Source organism: Salmo salar, chromosome ssa22 (assembly GCF_905237065.1).
Source record: "Salmo salar chromosome ssa22, Ssal_v3.1, whole genome shotgun sequence".
In the NCBI taxonomy this organism is placed as follows: Eukaryota; Metazoa; Chordata; class Actinopteri; order Salmoniformes; family Salmonidae; genus Salmo; species Salmo salar.
Window position 1 is genome coordinate 17,996,102 of NC_059463.1, and position 17,259 is coordinate 18,013,360.

Below are 17,259 nucleotides of genomic sequence, written 5' to 3' on the forward strand. Positions count from 1 at the left end.
CACAAATGTTTCATTTGTAAATGATGGCTGAGTGTTGGAGTGTGATCTGGCTATCCATAAAAAAGAAAAGAAAATCGTGTAGTCTGATTTGCTTAATTTAAGGAATTTGACATTATTTATAATTTTACTAGTATATTTTAGGAATTACATGTACTTTTGATACTTAAGTATATTTAAAAGCAAACACTTTTACTCAAGTGGTATTTTACTGGGTGACTTTCACTTTATAGTTATTTTCTATTAAGGTATCTTTACTTTCACTCAAGTATGACAATTGAGTACTTTTTCCACCACTTCCACAACACAACACCTTCTGTCAGTGGCGAAATTACACGTATGTTCTGAGAGGGGCGCTACTTCTGTGTCTGATTTACACAGCTCCTTTTGTGTGCAAGATTTTGAATTGCCTTGGACCTTTAGTACTTTTGATAACAGGGTAGAGACGTCTCCCTCTGCCGTATTTGTTCGGAACAGCATAACGTCAGTACGTGAGGACTGAATGAAACGTCATCCTTACGGCTGCAGCTTTGGTCCTGAGGTGGTGCGTGGCCTTTCTTTCTCTCTAGCTTCAACTTAACAATTAAGCAAATTATCTTTAAGTATAATTTTATAACCATGGCGCGAAACATCCCCTTCTTCGCCACCCTCACTTATCTGCTCCTTATCACTGTGCTGTGTTATCGAGTGGCTGCCGACGGGCTGGTGAACGAGGAGGTGAAACGAACGGTGGACCTGAGCACGCACCTTGCTAAAATAACAGCAGAGATTCTTCTGTCAAACCAGGGAGACTCGGCGGTACATAACTTTATCTTGGCGGTAGAGCCCGACTTGGCCCCCCACCTCGCGTATGTCGGAGCATCGGTAAGTGATTTCAGAATGAGTTTGCTGTAAGCCACATTTTGCCAGGTAGCTATCCGGCTAACATTAGCTAGTTAGCTAACATGAACATCTTTGTCCCGAAGCGCACAGTCAAGGAAAGGAAGCTGTAGTACTTGCTCGCTAGTAAATGTCTACTTTTGTTAAATGGTCGATCTACCAAACTGTGGAATGGCTGTAGCAAAAACATTTTAATAAGTGCATTATAGGATGGTGTGGAACTGTTTGAATGGGCTAGCGGGTGCACTTCCGCAACACAACTTGGTCTGTCAGTGGCTAAATGACACGTATGCGCTGAGAGGGTAGCTACTTCCGTGTCGGATCTGAACAGCCCCTTTTTGTGTGCAATATCTTTGAATTGCATAGGACCTTAATTTATGTCAGATAGTTGCTAGGTAGACAATTCTTTCCCCTACTATCAGTGATTGTTTATACACCACCCATACCCGTGGGGAATGAATACGCACTCTACATTCACACAGTTGCATACTCAAACTCATTCCTGCCTGTAAATGAATACACCTCATGCCCAGTTGTAGTTGAATTGCAGTAGAATGGACAGACATGTAAACATGTCTTTTCTAGGTGAAGGGTGATGAAGACGAGGATGCCATGCTTGAGCTCAAGCAAACAACGATCCAAGGTCAAAGGTGAGAAGTTTATAATATCTTGTGCATCATCCATTGTATGTCATTAGACTAAAGTTTGTAGATATGCACATTTTCACCATGTTAAACTTCACCCCTTTTTTCCAGTGGAATTTCTCTCACTGTTTTAGTTTTCCTCTTGCTTTTAGAACCGTATATGTTGGTGCTGGTGACCTGACCCCTCTCCTATCTGCTATCCTCTTACAGTGGGGAGTTTTACAAGGTGCAGTTACCCTCCAGTCTGGGCGTGGGCGCTAAGCTGCGGGTGAAGGTGGAGACTGTCCTGAGCCACATCCTGAGGCCCTTCCCCACACACATTACCCAGGCTGAGCGTCAGCTGGTGGTGTTCCAGGGTAACCACTACCTGTACTCCCCCTACCCCACCCGCAGCCAGACCACCCGGGTCCGCCTCGCCTCTAAGACTGTGGAGAGCTACACCAAGCTGGGCAACCCCAGCAAGAGCGATGAAGCTATTGAGTATGGCCCCTTCCGTGATGTCGCCCCTTTCAGTGAGGTAAAGTGTCTGAGGTCCCTGACTGGATTTGGGATGCATTTAATATTATTTTTATGTATATTTTCTGACTTTATTGAATAGATAGATAAAGAGGATGACAGTGGGGAAAGATGGACATTGTGTCAAAGCGCAGAAGGCTGGATTCAAACCATACACACGTGTAGATGTGTGCTGGAGGCTCCGGCTGAGACTGCTAGATCACCCTAGGCCATGTCCTTGAATGGTTTAAGCACTTTTGGGCCAGCTGAATAGCAAACATTGGCTTAGTGGATTCATATTTGGAATAGAAGCAAAAGGAGTAATTTCTTTTTTTTGTTCTTTTTAGGATGCCCTGAAGGTCCATTATGAGAACAACACCCCCTTCCTCACCATTAGCAGCATCACCCGCATCATTGAAGTCTCCCATTGGGGAAACATTGCTGTGGAAGAGACCATCGACATGAGGCACACAGGTGCATTCCTTAAAGGGCCTTTCTCCCGTTACGACTACCAGCGCCAGTCTGACAGTGGCATCTCATCAGTTAAATCCTTTAAGGTGTGTTGATTTGAAAGACTCCTTTATTGCCATGGATATCATGCTCGCAGGAGGACTTCTTAACCTCTATGGGCTAGGTGGGACGCAAGCGTCCCACCCGTGGTGCACTCCATCAACAGCAGGTGCATTTCAAGAGCGGCAAATTTGAATCCAAATAAATGTCAAAATTCAAATTTTTCAAACATACAACTATTTTACACCCTTTGAAAGATAAACATCTCCTTAATCTAACCAAGTTTTACGATTTCAAAAAGGTTTTACGGCGAAAGCATAAATTTAGAGTATGTTAGGACAGTACATTTACAAGAGTTGTGTGTAATGTTTTGTCAATTCAAAGACAGGGTCACCAAAACCATAAAACCAGCTAAAATGATGCACTAACCTTTTACAATCTCCATCAGATGACACTCCTAGGACATTATGTTAGACAATGCATGCATTTTTAGTTCTATCAAGTTCATATTTATATCCAAAAACAGCGTTTTACTATGGCATTGATGTTGAGGAAATCGTTTCCCTCCAATAACCGGCAGTCAAGTCAGCACCACAAATTAAATAATTAAAATTAGAAAACATTGGTAAAATATTATATTGTCATTTAAAGAATTATAGATTTACATCTCTTGAACGCAATCAACTTGCCAGATTTAAAAATAACCTTACTGGGAAATCACACTTTGCAATAATCTGAGCACTGTGCCCAGAAAAATACGCGTTGCGATACAGACTAGCCTTCATGTTGGGGAGATCTAAAATCGAAAATACAATGTAAATAATCCATTACCTTTGATTCTCTTCATCAGATGTCACTTCCAGGTATCACAGGTCCATAACGAATGTAGTTTTGTTCAAAAAAGCTCATCATTTATGTCCAAAAATCTCCGTCTTGTTAGCACATGATCTAAGCCCGCCGGACTTCACTTCATGAACGAGGGGGAAAAATATATTTACGTTCGTTCAAACATGTCAAACGTTGTATAGCATAAATCATTAGGGCCTTTTTTAACCAGAACATGAATAATATTCAAGGTGGACGAATGCATTCTCTTTTATAACGTATTGGAACGAGGGTACCCAACATGAACTCGCGCGCCAGGTGTCTAATGGGCCATCATCGTTCCATGGCTCTTGTTCGGTCAGATCTCCCTCCAGAAGACTCAAAACACTTTGTAAAGGCTGGTGACATCTAGTGGAAGCAATAGGAAGTGCCAAAATATTCCTCAGCCCCTGTGTTTTTCAATGGCATAGGTTTAAAGGTAATACAACACATCAGGTATCCACTTCCTGTCAGAAAATGTCTCAGGGTTTTGCCTGCCAAATGAGTTCTGTTATACTCACAGACACCATTCAAACAGTTTTAGAAACTTTAGAGTGTTTTCTATCCATATATAATAAGTATATGCATATTCTAGTTACTGGGTAGGATTAGTAACCAGATTAAATCGGGTACATTTTTTTTATCCAGCCGTGCAAATACTGCCCCCTAGCCCTAACAGGTTAAGATTGTGTAATAACTGCATCTCCTCATTCTCCCGAAGACCATCCTTCCTGCCTCAGCCCAGGATGTGTACTACCGGGATGAGATCGGCAACATATCCACCTCCCACCTCCAGATTCTGGAAGAATCTGTGGAGGTGGAGGTTCGGCCCCGCTTCCCTCTGTTTGGTGGCTGGAAGACCCACTACATTATCGGCTACAATCTGCCCAGCTACGAGTACCTCTACACTCTGGGTGAGTTGAGTTTGCTAAATTACCAGAACTCTTTAAAGAGAAATGGCCCGAAAGCTTAAAAAATGATATGCTAATGCTTGAATTCATCCCGTTGGTTCTCAGGTGATCAGTATGCTCTGAAGATGAGGCTGGTTGACCATGTATATGATGACCAAGTCATCGACTCCCTCACTGTTAAACTCATACTGCCAGAAGGCGCCAGGTGAGCATGCATGATGTGTATGTGCACACACTCCTTTAGTGTCTGTGGAAATGGACAGATCTCCTGTTTCATTCTAATAATCCACATCTTTTCCTCTCAGGAACATCCATGTGGAAACCCCCTACCCCATTGACCGCATTCCAGACCAGCTGCACTACACCTACCTGGACACCTTTGGTCGTCCCGTGCTAGTGGCTTCTAAGAACAATCTGGTGGAGCAGCACATCCAGGATGTAGTGGTGAGCTGCTGGGCCCTAGTGGAAGAGGGAATTGGAGACTTTAGCGGGGAGGTTCTTGGGAGAAAGGAAGGCAGTTTATGTATGAGTTAACCAGAGTGTGCCATTACTATGACAGGATTGTTATAAGTAGTCGCTCCAGAGATACACCACCACTAGGGCCCAGCAGCTGCATGCTTTACATCTGAAACCCTTACAGAGAAACGCTTTAGATGCAATATAAGATTAGGTCCCTCATTGATGGTGCAAGTTCCTCAGTCTCTCTCGCTCTCTCGCTCTCTCGCTCTCGCTCTCTCGCTCTCGCTCTCTCTCTCGCTCTCTCATCCCCCAGGTGCATTATACCTTCAATAAGATCCTGATGCTGCAGGAGCCTCTATTGGTGGTGGGGGCCTTCTACATCCTCTTCTTCACAGTCATCATCTATGTGCGCCTGGACTTCTCCATCACTAAGGTACTCCATCCTCAACATACTCTGCTGCTCTTATTATAGGGGCGGCAGGGTAGCCTAGTGGTTAGAGTGTTGGGCTAGTTGCAAGTTCGAAGGTTGCAAGTTCGAATCCCTGAGCTGACGAGGTACAAATCTGTCGTTCTGCCCCTGAACAAGGCAGTTAGGCTGTCATTGAAAATAAGAATTTGTTCTTAACTGACTTGCCTAGTTGAATAAAGATATAAAATAAAAAATGGGGAGCACTTTAACTCTCCTGTCATTACTCCCTTCTAAGTTCATCTACTTTTTTTTTCTTCCTATATTCACTTCCTGACTCTCTCCCCTTCTCTCTCCATCTTTTTATCCAGGACCCTGCTGCAGAGGTTCGTATGAAGGTGGCCTCCATCACAGAGCAGGTCCTGACTCTGGTCAACAAGCGTTTAGGGCTGTACCGCCACATGGACGAGGTGGTGAATCGCTATAAGCAATCCCGAGACACGGGGGCCCTGAACAGCGGCCGCAAGTCCCTGGAGGCCGACCACCGCACCCTCACCAACGACATCAGCTCCTTGCAGGCCCGCCTCAAAACAGAGGGCTCCGACCTCGCAGATAAGGTGTGTGTATTCAATTGTGTGTACGGTATTTGTATCTACCTGTGTGTGTGTGTACACTGTGCTGAGCCTTACGTTCCACTGTGTGTGTTTCAGGTGGGTGAGGTGCAGAAGCTGGACGGCCAGGTGAAGGACCTGGTGGGTCGCTCCTGTCAGGAGGCTGAACGCCTGGTGGCAGGCAAGGTGAAGAAGGAGGCCTACATCGACAACGAGAAGACCCTAGCTAGCAAGAGACTGGAGCTGGTGACGCGCATCGACAGTCTGCTGGACACCCTGTAAACGCCACAATACACACGTGATGGTGTGCAGTATACACACACGCTATACACACACACACACGTGCTGCCCCGGCTACACATCTGTTGAACCGCTCTTGCACTCATTTATAATAAGGAACATAGACATTTTCACACTTATACCCCACAAGCTCAATGTCCATCCTCTTAGACCCAGACATGAAATAAACACACTAACGCAAAGTAACCTGTAGGTGCACACAAACACTCGTGCCTTTGTGCCTCGCTAAAAACATGACGGCATTATGCTTAACACCACAGTGAGTGCTTGCGTCACACCTTGTGTGGGAGAGTCTAGTGTGAGTTAAATTGCACGGAAGAGTGTTGTTGCTCAGAATAAATGCAGCGTTTTCATGTTTAAATTTGGAATCCTCTTTTTTCTTTTTTTTTTAGTTTTCATTCTTTTGTATGATTTTTGGAGATGAACAATAATTGTTTTACTATGGATAGTCAAGTTACTCTGTAAGGGTTGTCTCAGACATGTCTCATGTCTATACTCCCTTGAGCCCTTCAACCTGTGTGCTCCTCTAAAGGGGAAGCAGTCATCATTGCCGGTGCCCTTGAAATAAGGGGGTCATTGTGAGTCAATCTCTAAATGTCTTTGTCATATTCTTTGCACTTACAAACCACAATTGCAACTTCCCCCTGGCCATTACATTTTGTATATTTGAACAATGTTGAAGCTCTGAAACAGTGTGGACCCCAATTCAAAGGGTTTCCATCTTCATGTTAAGTTTCTAATTGTTCCTCTGTAATATTTCTAACATTTGTATGATTTCTTGTTTTGTAATGGTATGTTTTCTTTGATTAGTGAATGCATGACATTAGGCCATGTGTGTGGGGAAAAGTATGTGGCAATCGAAGACATTGGTTGATAATGGATGTAAACCTGTACCAGTAGTAAATGAAATGGGGGGAAATGAACCAAATTTGAAATAAATCCGAAAAAACGCGAACTTGTGTTTTTTAATTTTTTTTATATAAAATGTGTTGTAACATTGCCTGACAGCAGTGTGAAATCCAAATGATTGATACACTTTTGAAACTCTTCCGGGAAGTAACCTAGTTCCACCAACTGAGGGCAATCTTGCGCTCAATATATTTTCCCATCTCTGGTGGTGACCGAGTCATTCATTCAGTTTTTGACTTCGGAAAGGGAGAGTACAAAGTTTGATCCTGACTTTAATTCAATATGCGTACAAATATGTGCACAATCCATATGTCATCTACAGTATCTATGGAGATGTGGTTTGCCGATATTATTTGTTAAATTCCTCATCACCAAGAATAATAATTGGTTATGTGATGAAGACATGAAATAATGGCTCACCTGTCAGTGAGTAAGCAAGAGGGCAATGGTGGGTTGAATTCTCCATTACATCCAAAGTTATCACATACTGCATGACATCATTGATTACATTTCCCTTCTCTCTCCACTCTGGGAATTTGCATACATTTCCAACCCTGATGTATTCTAGTGTGCACACCAGGCCTCAGCAGGTTGATCCAAACTTCTGTAGGAAGAGGGTGGAGAGGGTGGAGACCTGCTTAATTCTTCCCAATCAGAGAGTAGAACAAACAGGAGATGAGACACAGGTCATTCTAAGGTCACTACTTTCCCTTTAGGGTCATGAGAGGTTGCCTTAGTTCATTTCCTGTGCCATGATAACAAAACTCATTCTGGTTGCCATGATAACATTAACTTATTGTATGTGCCATACAATAATCATTCTGAAAATACACATTGGAGGAAGGCAAAGACAATGTCTGTTAGCACTGATGTTCGGTGGTGTTAAAAGGCTCCACAATGGCGTTTTTGTTAGTGTGTTTGTGCTTCAGTGGAGATTTGGAGCTGCAGGGCTGGGAGACCCTCTCATTCTCACACCAACAAACTGTACTGCAGACAGACTGTAGTAGAGACAGTTTCCCTCACTTGTTTGCTATGTCAAACAAAATGACTGAGGTAATGTAATGCTTCTTACAATCTAATGACACCATCACATCGCCACCTGGTTACGAGATAGTCCGATATTGTATTCTACACCAGGTTGAGTATCATCTGTATACTTTTTCCTGAACTGCTGTATGTTTGGCAAGTAAACTTATTTTTATATCACAAGGGAGAGAAAGTATTGTACAGTATGTTGCATTAGCACTTCATAATAACACCAATTCCTTACATCTGGCATCACCTCCATTAGTGGTAATAATTTGATTGTTTTACACAAATGCATGCCATAGTGTTTACTTGTAATAGCTTAGTGTAATTTACTGTGTGTGGTTGGTTGATATAGTTGAAGTCGGAAGTTTACATACACTTAGGTTGGAGTCATTAAAACTCATTTTTCAACCACTCCACAAATGTCTTGTTAACAAACTATAGTTTTGGCAAGTCGGTTATGACATCTACAGTGCCTTGCGAAAGTATTCGGCCCCCTTGAACTTTTCGACCTTTTGCCACATTTCAGGCTTCAAACATAAAGATATAAAACTGTAATTTTTTGTGAAGAATCAACAACAAGTGGGACACAATCATGAAGTGGAACGAAATTTATTAGATATTTCTAACTTTTTTAACAAATAAAAAACTGAAAAATTGGGCGTGCAAAATTATTCAGCCCCTTTACTTTCAGTGCAGCAAACTCTCTCCAGAAGTTCAGTGAGGATCTCTGAATGATCCAATGTTGACCTAAATGACTAATGATGATAAATAGAATCCACCTGTGTGTAATCAAGTCTCCGTATCAATGCACCTGCTCTGTGATAGTCTCAGAGGTCAGTTTAAAGCGCAGAGAGCATCATGAAGAACAAGGAACACACCAGGCAGGTCCGAGATACTGTTGTGGAGAAGTTTAAAGCCGGATTTGGATACAAAAAGATTTCCCAAGCTTTAAACATCCCAAGGAGCACTGTGCAAGCGATAATATTGAAATGGAAGGAGTATCAGACCACTGCAAATCTACGAAGACCCGGCCGTCCCTCTAAACTTTCAGCTCATACAAGGAGAAGACTGATCAGAGATGCAGCCAAGAGGCCCAGGATCACTCTGGATGAACTGCAGAGATCTACAGCTGAGGTGGGAGACTCTGTCCATAGGACAACAATCAGTCGTATACTGCACAAATCTGGCCTTTATGGAAGAGTGGCAAGAAGAAAGCCATTTCTTAAAGATATCCATAAAAAAGTGTCGTTTAAAGTTTGCCACTAGCCACCTGGGAGACACACCAAACATGTGGAAGAAGGTGCTCTGGTCAGATGAAACCAAAATCAAACTTTTTGGCAACAATGCAAAACGTTATGTTTGCCGTAAAAGCAACACAGCACATCACCCTGAACACACCATCCCCACTGTCAAACATGGTGGTGGCAGCATCATGGTTTGGGCCTGCTTTTCTTCAGCAGGGGCAGGGAAGATGGTTAAAATTGATGGGAAGATGGATGGAGACAAATACAGGACCATTCTGGAAGAAAACCTGATGGAGTCTGCGAAAGACCTGAGACTGGGACGGAGATTTGTCTTCCAACAAGACAATGATCCAAAACATAAAGCAAAATCTACAATGGAATGGTTCACAAATAAACATATCCAGGTGTTAGAATGGCCAAGTCAAAGTCCAGACCTGAATCCAATCGAGAATCTGTGGAAAGAACTGAAAACTGCTGTTCACAGACGCTCTCCATCCAACCTCACTGAGCTCGAGCTGTTTTGCAAGGAGGAATGGGCAAAAATGTCAGTCTCTCGATGTGCAAAACTGATAGAGACATACCCCAAGCGACTTACAGCTGTAATCGCAGCAAAAGGTGGCGCTACAAAGTATTAACTTAAGGGGGCTGAATAATTTTGCACGGCCAATTTTTCAGTTTTTTATTTGTTAAAAAAGTTATAAATATCCAATAAATTTCGTTCCATTTCATAATTGTGTCCCACTTGTTGTTGATTCTTCACAAAAAATTACAGTTTTATATCTTTATGTTTGAAGCCTGAAATGTGGCAAAAGGTCGAAAAGTTCAAGGGGGCCGAATACTTTCACAAGGCACTGTACTTTGTGCATGACACTAGTCATTTTTCCAACAATTGTTCACAGACAGATTATTTCACTTATAATTCACTGTATCACAATTCCATTGGGTCAGAAGTTTACCTACACTAAGTTGACTGTGCCTTTAAACAGCTTGGAAAACTCCAGAAAATGATGTCATGGCTTTAGAAGCTTCTGATAGGCTAATTGACATAATTTGAGTCAATTGGAGGTGTACCTGTGGATGTATTTCAAGGCCTACCGTCAAACTCAGTGCCTCTGCTTGACATCATGGGAAAATCAAAAGAAATCAGCCAAGACCTCAGAAAAAAATGGTAGACCTCCATAAGGTACCATCTTCATCTGTACAAACAATAGTATGCAAGTATAAACACCATGGGACCACTCAGCCGTCTTACCGCTCAGGAAGGAGAGGCGTTCTGTCTCCTAGAGATGAACGTACTTTGGTGCGAAAAGTGCAAATCAATCCCAGAACAACAGCAAAGGACCTTGTGAAGATGCTGGAGGAAACGGGTACAAAAGTATCTATATCCACAGTAAAACGAGTCCTGTATCGACATAACCTGAAAGGCAAATCAGCAAGGAAGAAGCCACTGCTCCAAAACCACCATAAAAAAACAGACTACGGTTTGCAACAGAACATGGGGACAAAGATCGTACTTTTTGGATAAATGTCCTCTGGTCTGATGAAACAAACATAGAACTGTTTGGCCATAATGACCATTGTTATGTTTGGAGGACAAAGGGGGAGGCTTGCAAGCCAAAGAACACCATCCCAACCGTGAAGCACGGGCGTGGCAGCATCATGTTGTGGGGGTGCTTTGCTGCAGGTGGGATTGGTGCACTTCAAAAAATAGATGGCATCATGATGAGGGAAAATTATGTGGATGTATTGAAGCAACATCTCAAGACATCAGTCAGGAAGTTAAAGCTTGGTTGCAAATGGGTCTTCCAAATGGGCAATGACCCCAAGCATACTTCCAAAGTTGTGGCAAAATGGCTTAAGGACAACAAAGTCAAGGTATTGGAGTGGCCATCACAAAGCCCTGACCTCAATCCCATAGAAAATTTGTGGGCAGAACTGAAAAAGTGTGTGCGAGCAAGGAGGCCTACAAACCTGACTCAGTTACACCAGCTCTGTCAGGAGGAATGGGCCAAAATTCACCCAACTTATTGTGGACAGCTTGTGGAAGGCTACACGAAACGTTTGACCCAAGATAAACAATTTAAAGGCAATACTACCAAATACTAATTGAGTGTATGTAAACTTCTGACCCACTGGGAATGTGATGAAAGAAATAAAAGCTGAAATAAATCCTTCTCTCTACTATTATTCTGACATTTCACATTCTTAAAATAAAGTGGTGATCCTAACTGACCTAAGACAGGGAATTTTTACTTGGACTAAATGTCAGGAATTGTGAAAAACTGAGTTTACATTTATTTGGCTTAAGGTGTATGTAAACTTCCGACTTCAACTGTATGTTGCTGGTAGAAGGAAAATATTTCTTAGAGATGTTCTTTTGAGTTCTGGCTCTGCTTTAGCTTCAGCCTATAGTGGATGTGATAACTGGTCGCACCAGGGCTGCGGTTGAGTTGTTGGCCAAAGCCGAGCAACATTCTGTTTAAACCCGAATCCATGAACAGAACTGTATCCTGATGTGGCGAACAGTGAAAGCTGAGAAGCACTGGTATGTGCATGTGCATATGTGTGTGTGTGCATATGTGTGTGTGTGTGTGGGTAAGGGGCACCATGTGGTTGTTATGTAACTTAGGCTATTGCAAGTAGGTTATTTCTCAGAACTGATGAATAGTTTAAGAAGAATCTGAAATAAAAAGCCAGGTACCTGTGAAATTGGGAATTCAGAGGGCAAGGGCAACGTGACGTGCTGGTGATTGATTATGTTGAGCTCACCTGCAGCCCCCTTCTCCTAATCTCGTTCTCTCTCTCCCTCTCTCGCTCTCGCTCTCTCTCTTTCACGCATGCACACACACACACCCTTCCGAAGGACCAGTCACTGTCATAACAATATTATGAACTGAAGACACTTCACAGCGCATGCTCATAAATCACTCCAACAGACACCATCCTCCCTGTCCCCATTTTATTACACACACACACGCACGCACGCACGCACCCACACACACACACACACACACACACACACACACACACACACACACACACACACACACACACACACACACACACACACAACAGAAGAGAAGAGAAGAGAAGAGAAGAGAAGAGAAGAGAAGCGAAGCGAAGAGAAGCGAAGCGAAGAGAAGAGAAGAGAAGAGAAGAGAAGAGAAGAGAAGAGAAGAGAAGAGAAGAGAAGAGAAGGAAACTGGACATGTGAATGTTCGTGCAACGTCCCATGAAAGTGTCTAGAACAATGGGATATTCTGGGAACATGGTAACCACATTCTGGGTAAATTCTGTTTGACATTAAGGGAATGTTCTAACTCTAGTGCCAAAACATGATAAAAGGTTGCTATCACACATAGAATGTTCCCAGAAATGGCGGAAAACTGGATACTCAAACATCAGGGGAACATTATGGGTAACATTACAAAAATGTTATTTCTCCTTAGAATTGTTAGCTGGGTCTGTGAAGAATTGACTTTGGGCTACAAGGCAAAATAAATCTGGAAAATCCACATCATGCATCCTGGCAATAAACACACTCCCAGGTCTCTGCCTCCTGTTGTATTCAAAATCATTTACAAATATAGCATCCTATGCTAGAATCTGTAGCTTCGCTGTGGACAAATCCTGCATACTTTGGCTCCTCTTGACCTGGAAACAAACCGAGATGGAGAGGTGACAACAGCAGCCCGTTTTCTGTGGCCCTCTGTCCTCTGGCCTATGTGTCAGCCATTCCACAGTGACAGGCCTGGGCAGAGGGGCCTGCGCTGGGGAGGGGGATGAAAGCAGCCTGGTCGGGGCCAATGTCCTGTGCAGGTGGCAGGGCGAGGAAGAGGAGCACAATGACAGCGACAAACAGACAGACAGACAGACAGACAGACAGACAGACAGACAGACAGACAGACAGACAGACAGACAGACAGACAGACAGACAGACAGACAGACAGACAGACAGACAGACAGACAGACAGACAGACAGACAGACAGACAGACAGACAGACAGACAGACAGACAGACAGAGAGGAGGGGAAGGAAGGGAACAGGGAGCGATTGGGAGATATCGCTGGATGGGTTGTGTTCGTCTGACTTCAAACAGAGGATTGTGTCGCGGGTGTGGAGAGACACATTCTTGTCAGGGGTGGGGTGGGTGGGGTGGACGGAGGGAGGGTTGAGGAGATGGAGGAAAGATCATTGAGAATGTTGTTGTTGCGTCCATGTACTGCATATACAGTTGAAGTCGGATGTTTACATACACTTTAGCCAAATACATTTCAACTCAGTTTTTCACAAATCCTGACATTTAATCCTAGTAAGAATTCCCTGTCTTAGGTCAGTTAGGATCACCACTTTACTTTAAGAATGTGAAATGTCAGAATAATAGTAGAGAGAATGATTTATTGCAGCTTTTATTTCTTTCATCACATTCCCAGTGGGTCAGAAGTGTACATACACTCAATAAGTATTTGGTAACATTGCCTTTAAATTGTTTATCTTGGGTCAAACGTTTCGTGTAGCCTTCCACAAGCTTCCCACAATAATTTTGGCCCATTCCTCCTGACAGAGCTGGTGTAACTGAGTCATGTTTGTAGGCCTCCTTGCTCACACACACTTTTTCAGTTCTGCCCACAAAGTTTCTATAGGATTGAGGTCAGGGCTTTGTGATGGCCACTCCAATACCTGGACTTTGTTGTGCTTAAGCCATTTTGCCACAACTTTGGAAGTATGCTTGGGGTCATTGTCCATTTGGAAGACCCATTTGCGACCAATTTTTACATCCTGACTGATGTCTTGAGATATTGCTTCAATATATCCGCATAATTTTCCTTCCTCATGAAGCCATCTATTTTTTTAAGTGCACCAGTCCCTCCTGCAGCAAAGCACCCCCACACACGATGCTGCCACCCCCGTGCTTCACGGTTGGGATGGTGTTCTTCGGCCTGCAAGCCTCCCCCTTTTTCCTCCAAACATAACAATGGTCATTATGACCAAACAGTTTTATTTTTGTTTCATCAGACCAGAGGACATTTCTCCAAAAACTACGATCTTTGTCCCCATGTGCAGTTGCAAACCGTAGCCTGGCTTTTTTATGGCGGTTTTGGAGCAGTGGCTTCTTCCTTGCTGAGCTGCCTTTCAGGTTATGTTGATATAGGACTCATTTTACTGTGGATATAGATACTTTTGTACCTGTTTCCTCCAGCATCTTCACAAGATCCTTTGCTGTTGTTCTGGGATTGATTTGCACTTTTCGCACCAAAGTACGTTCATCTCTAGGAGACAGAATGCGTCTCCTTCCTGAGTGGTATGACGGCTGAGTGGTCCCATGGTGTTTATACTTGCGTACTGTTGTTTGTACAGATGAAGGTGGTACCTTCAGGTGTTTGGAAATTGCTCCCAAGGATGAACCAAACTTGTGGAGGTCTATTGGCCTATCAGAAACTTCTAAAGCCATGACATAATTTTCTGGAATTTTCCAAGCTGTTTAAAGGCACCGTTAACTTAGTGTATGTAAACTTCTGACCCACTGGCATTGTGAAACTGTGAATTATAAGTGAAATAATCTGTCTGTAAACAATTGTTGGAAAAATTACTTGTGTCATGCACAAAGTAGATGTCCTAACTGACTTGCCAAAACTATAGTTTGTTAACAAGTAATTTGTGGAGTGGTTGAAAAATGAGTTTTAATGACTCCAACCTAAGTGTATGTAAACTTCCGACTTCAACTGTGTACAGTGCCTAGTGAACGTCTACACACACCCTTACACTTGTCTTCACATTTTACTACCTTAAAATTACATCGAAAAAGGGATTCAATTAGATATTTTCCTACAGATCTACACAACCTACATCCCATTTTCAAAGTGAAAGAGAATTACAGAACATTTTCCAAATTAATAAAATAAGGTTTGAGACAAGGTATGAACAGTGCTGCATTTTTTACAAAAAGAATGGATATATGTTGCTCTTAGAGTCATGGGATAACTATAGTTTTAACAATGCCTTGTGGAAAGTAACTATTTTTCCGGGGGAAAAAATAGTTACTTTCGAGGTGACTACAACTATTCGAATACAGATCTCAGATGTTAACCACTTTTGCAAACAATTTGAAAACAGATTTGAGAAAGCAACTACTTAAAAAAAAAGATTTGATTACATTTCTCGGGAAGTGACTACTTTTCGGAAACTATTGGATTGGCTGCCTTCATCAAATGGCAGGGCTGTATCTGGAACAGCATGTTGAATATAGAAATAGAATGAATAGAGCACACACACAATCTCTTATACTATTCTAATCTATCTGACAGTCATATTTGAAGTTTCATTCCAAAATGCTACAGTGCCTTCAGAAAGTATTCAAACCTCTTGAGTTTTTTCCACATTTGTTGTGTTAAAGCATGAATTTAAAATCGATTAAATTTAGATTTTTTTTGTCACTGGCCTACACACAATACTCCATAATGTCAAAGTGGAATTATGTTTTTCAAAACATTTTTACAAGTGAATTATAAAGAAGAAAAAATATTCCAAAACATGCATTCTGTTTGCAACAAGGCACTAAAGTAATACCGCAAAAAGCTCTTTGTCCTGAATACAAAGTGTTATGTTCGGGGCAAATCCAATACAACACATTACTGAGTACCACTCTTCATATTTTCAAGCATAGTGGTGGCTGCATCATGTTATGGCTATGCTTGTAATCGTTAAGGACTGGGGAGTTTTTCAGGATAAAAAAATAAATGTAATGGGACTACGCACAGGTAAAATCCTTGAGGAGAACCTTGTTCTGTCTGCTTTCTACCCATCACTGGGAGATGAATTCACCTTTTAGCAGGACAATAACCTAAAACACAAGGCCAAATCTACACTGGGATGCTTACCAAGAAGACAGTGAATATTCCTGAGTGGTAAAATTACAGTTTTGACTTAAATCTACTGAAAATCTATGGCAAGACCTGAAAATGTTTGTCTAGAAATGATCAACAACCAATCTGAAAGAGCTTGAAGAATTTTGAGAAGAATAATGGGCAAAAGTTGCACAATTCAAGTGCGGAAAGCTCTTAGAGACTTACCCAGAAAGACTCACAGATGTAATTTCTGCCTAAGGTGCTTCTACAAAGTATTGACTCAAGGGTGTGAATACTTACTGTATGTAAATGAGATAAGATAAGCTAATTTATCAACATTTCTGAAAATGGATATATAGCATTTTAGAATGAACTCTCCATTTGATCTACAAAATACATGTCTATCTGAATATATTGCAAATGTCCATTATCCTGATTGTCTATTGCCCCAGGTGTACATAATCAAGTCAAACCAATTAACCAATTATATTTTGAACAGATAAGTACAAGTTGTAAGGCTCAACTACTGAATTACTTTTTCAACAGGCCACTGAAAAGGTTGAAAGCTGCAATTAATTTTATGTTACCTGAAAATACTGCAGAGTAATTCAAAGCCATTTGCAAACATTGCAAACAGCAAGTTGGATGCATAGCAAGAACAACTTCGAACCTCTTTGTCCATCTGAGGGTAAGTGTTATTGTTTTAAACACACACTATACCATCTTTAAAGGGATAGTTTACTAAAAATACAAACTAACATGATTTTCAACCTACTGTACCTTGGCTGTAGTTTATTCAAGAAGGCAGTTTTGCGATATTCTGGTTTCATTTTGACATGTAATAGCCATATTTTGTTACTGTAACATTAAACTGTTCTTGTGCCTGTTTAATCAAACTGTAATTACGTTTTTGAACAATGTTTTATTAGCATGTTGTTACATAATACTTCGGAATTGCATATGTATTGCATATTAATGAGCTGAGAGTTTTTGTAACTTCTGCACACAAGAGGAATAGTGACTGTTCCTTATTCCACTTAGCTATGTAATAACTAAATTTTTATGCAACTATAAAGCAATTTCATGTTCTATGTAACAACAATGTAGCTATTGTAACGATCACAAAGTATTAGAATTTGATGTGAAGTGTTAC

At 41.8% G+C, this 17,259-nt stretch overlaps 1 protein-coding gene across 1 annotated transcript; it reads left to right on the plus strand.

Moving 5' to 3' along the window:
* The first annotated feature begins 488 nt into the window (after window positions 1-488).
* On the plus strand, window positions 489-7,031 carry LOC106582927 (dolichyl-diphosphooligosaccharide--protein glycosyltransferase subunit 1). The gene is made up of 10 exons (XM_014166555.2): window positions 489-861; window positions 1,462-1,526; window positions 1,731-2,037; window positions 2,363-2,572; window positions 4,111-4,303; window positions 4,406-4,505; window positions 4,606-4,744; window positions 5,073-5,192; window positions 5,537-5,782; window positions 5,876-7,031. The coding sequence occupies exons 1-10, from the start codon at window positions 616-618 to the stop codon at window positions 6,056-6,058; spliced, it is 1,809 nt and encodes a 602-aa protein (XP_014022030.1). The 5' UTR covers window positions 489-615; the 3' UTR covers window positions 6,059-7,031.
* Window positions 7,032-17,259: the final 10,228 nt, after the last annotated feature.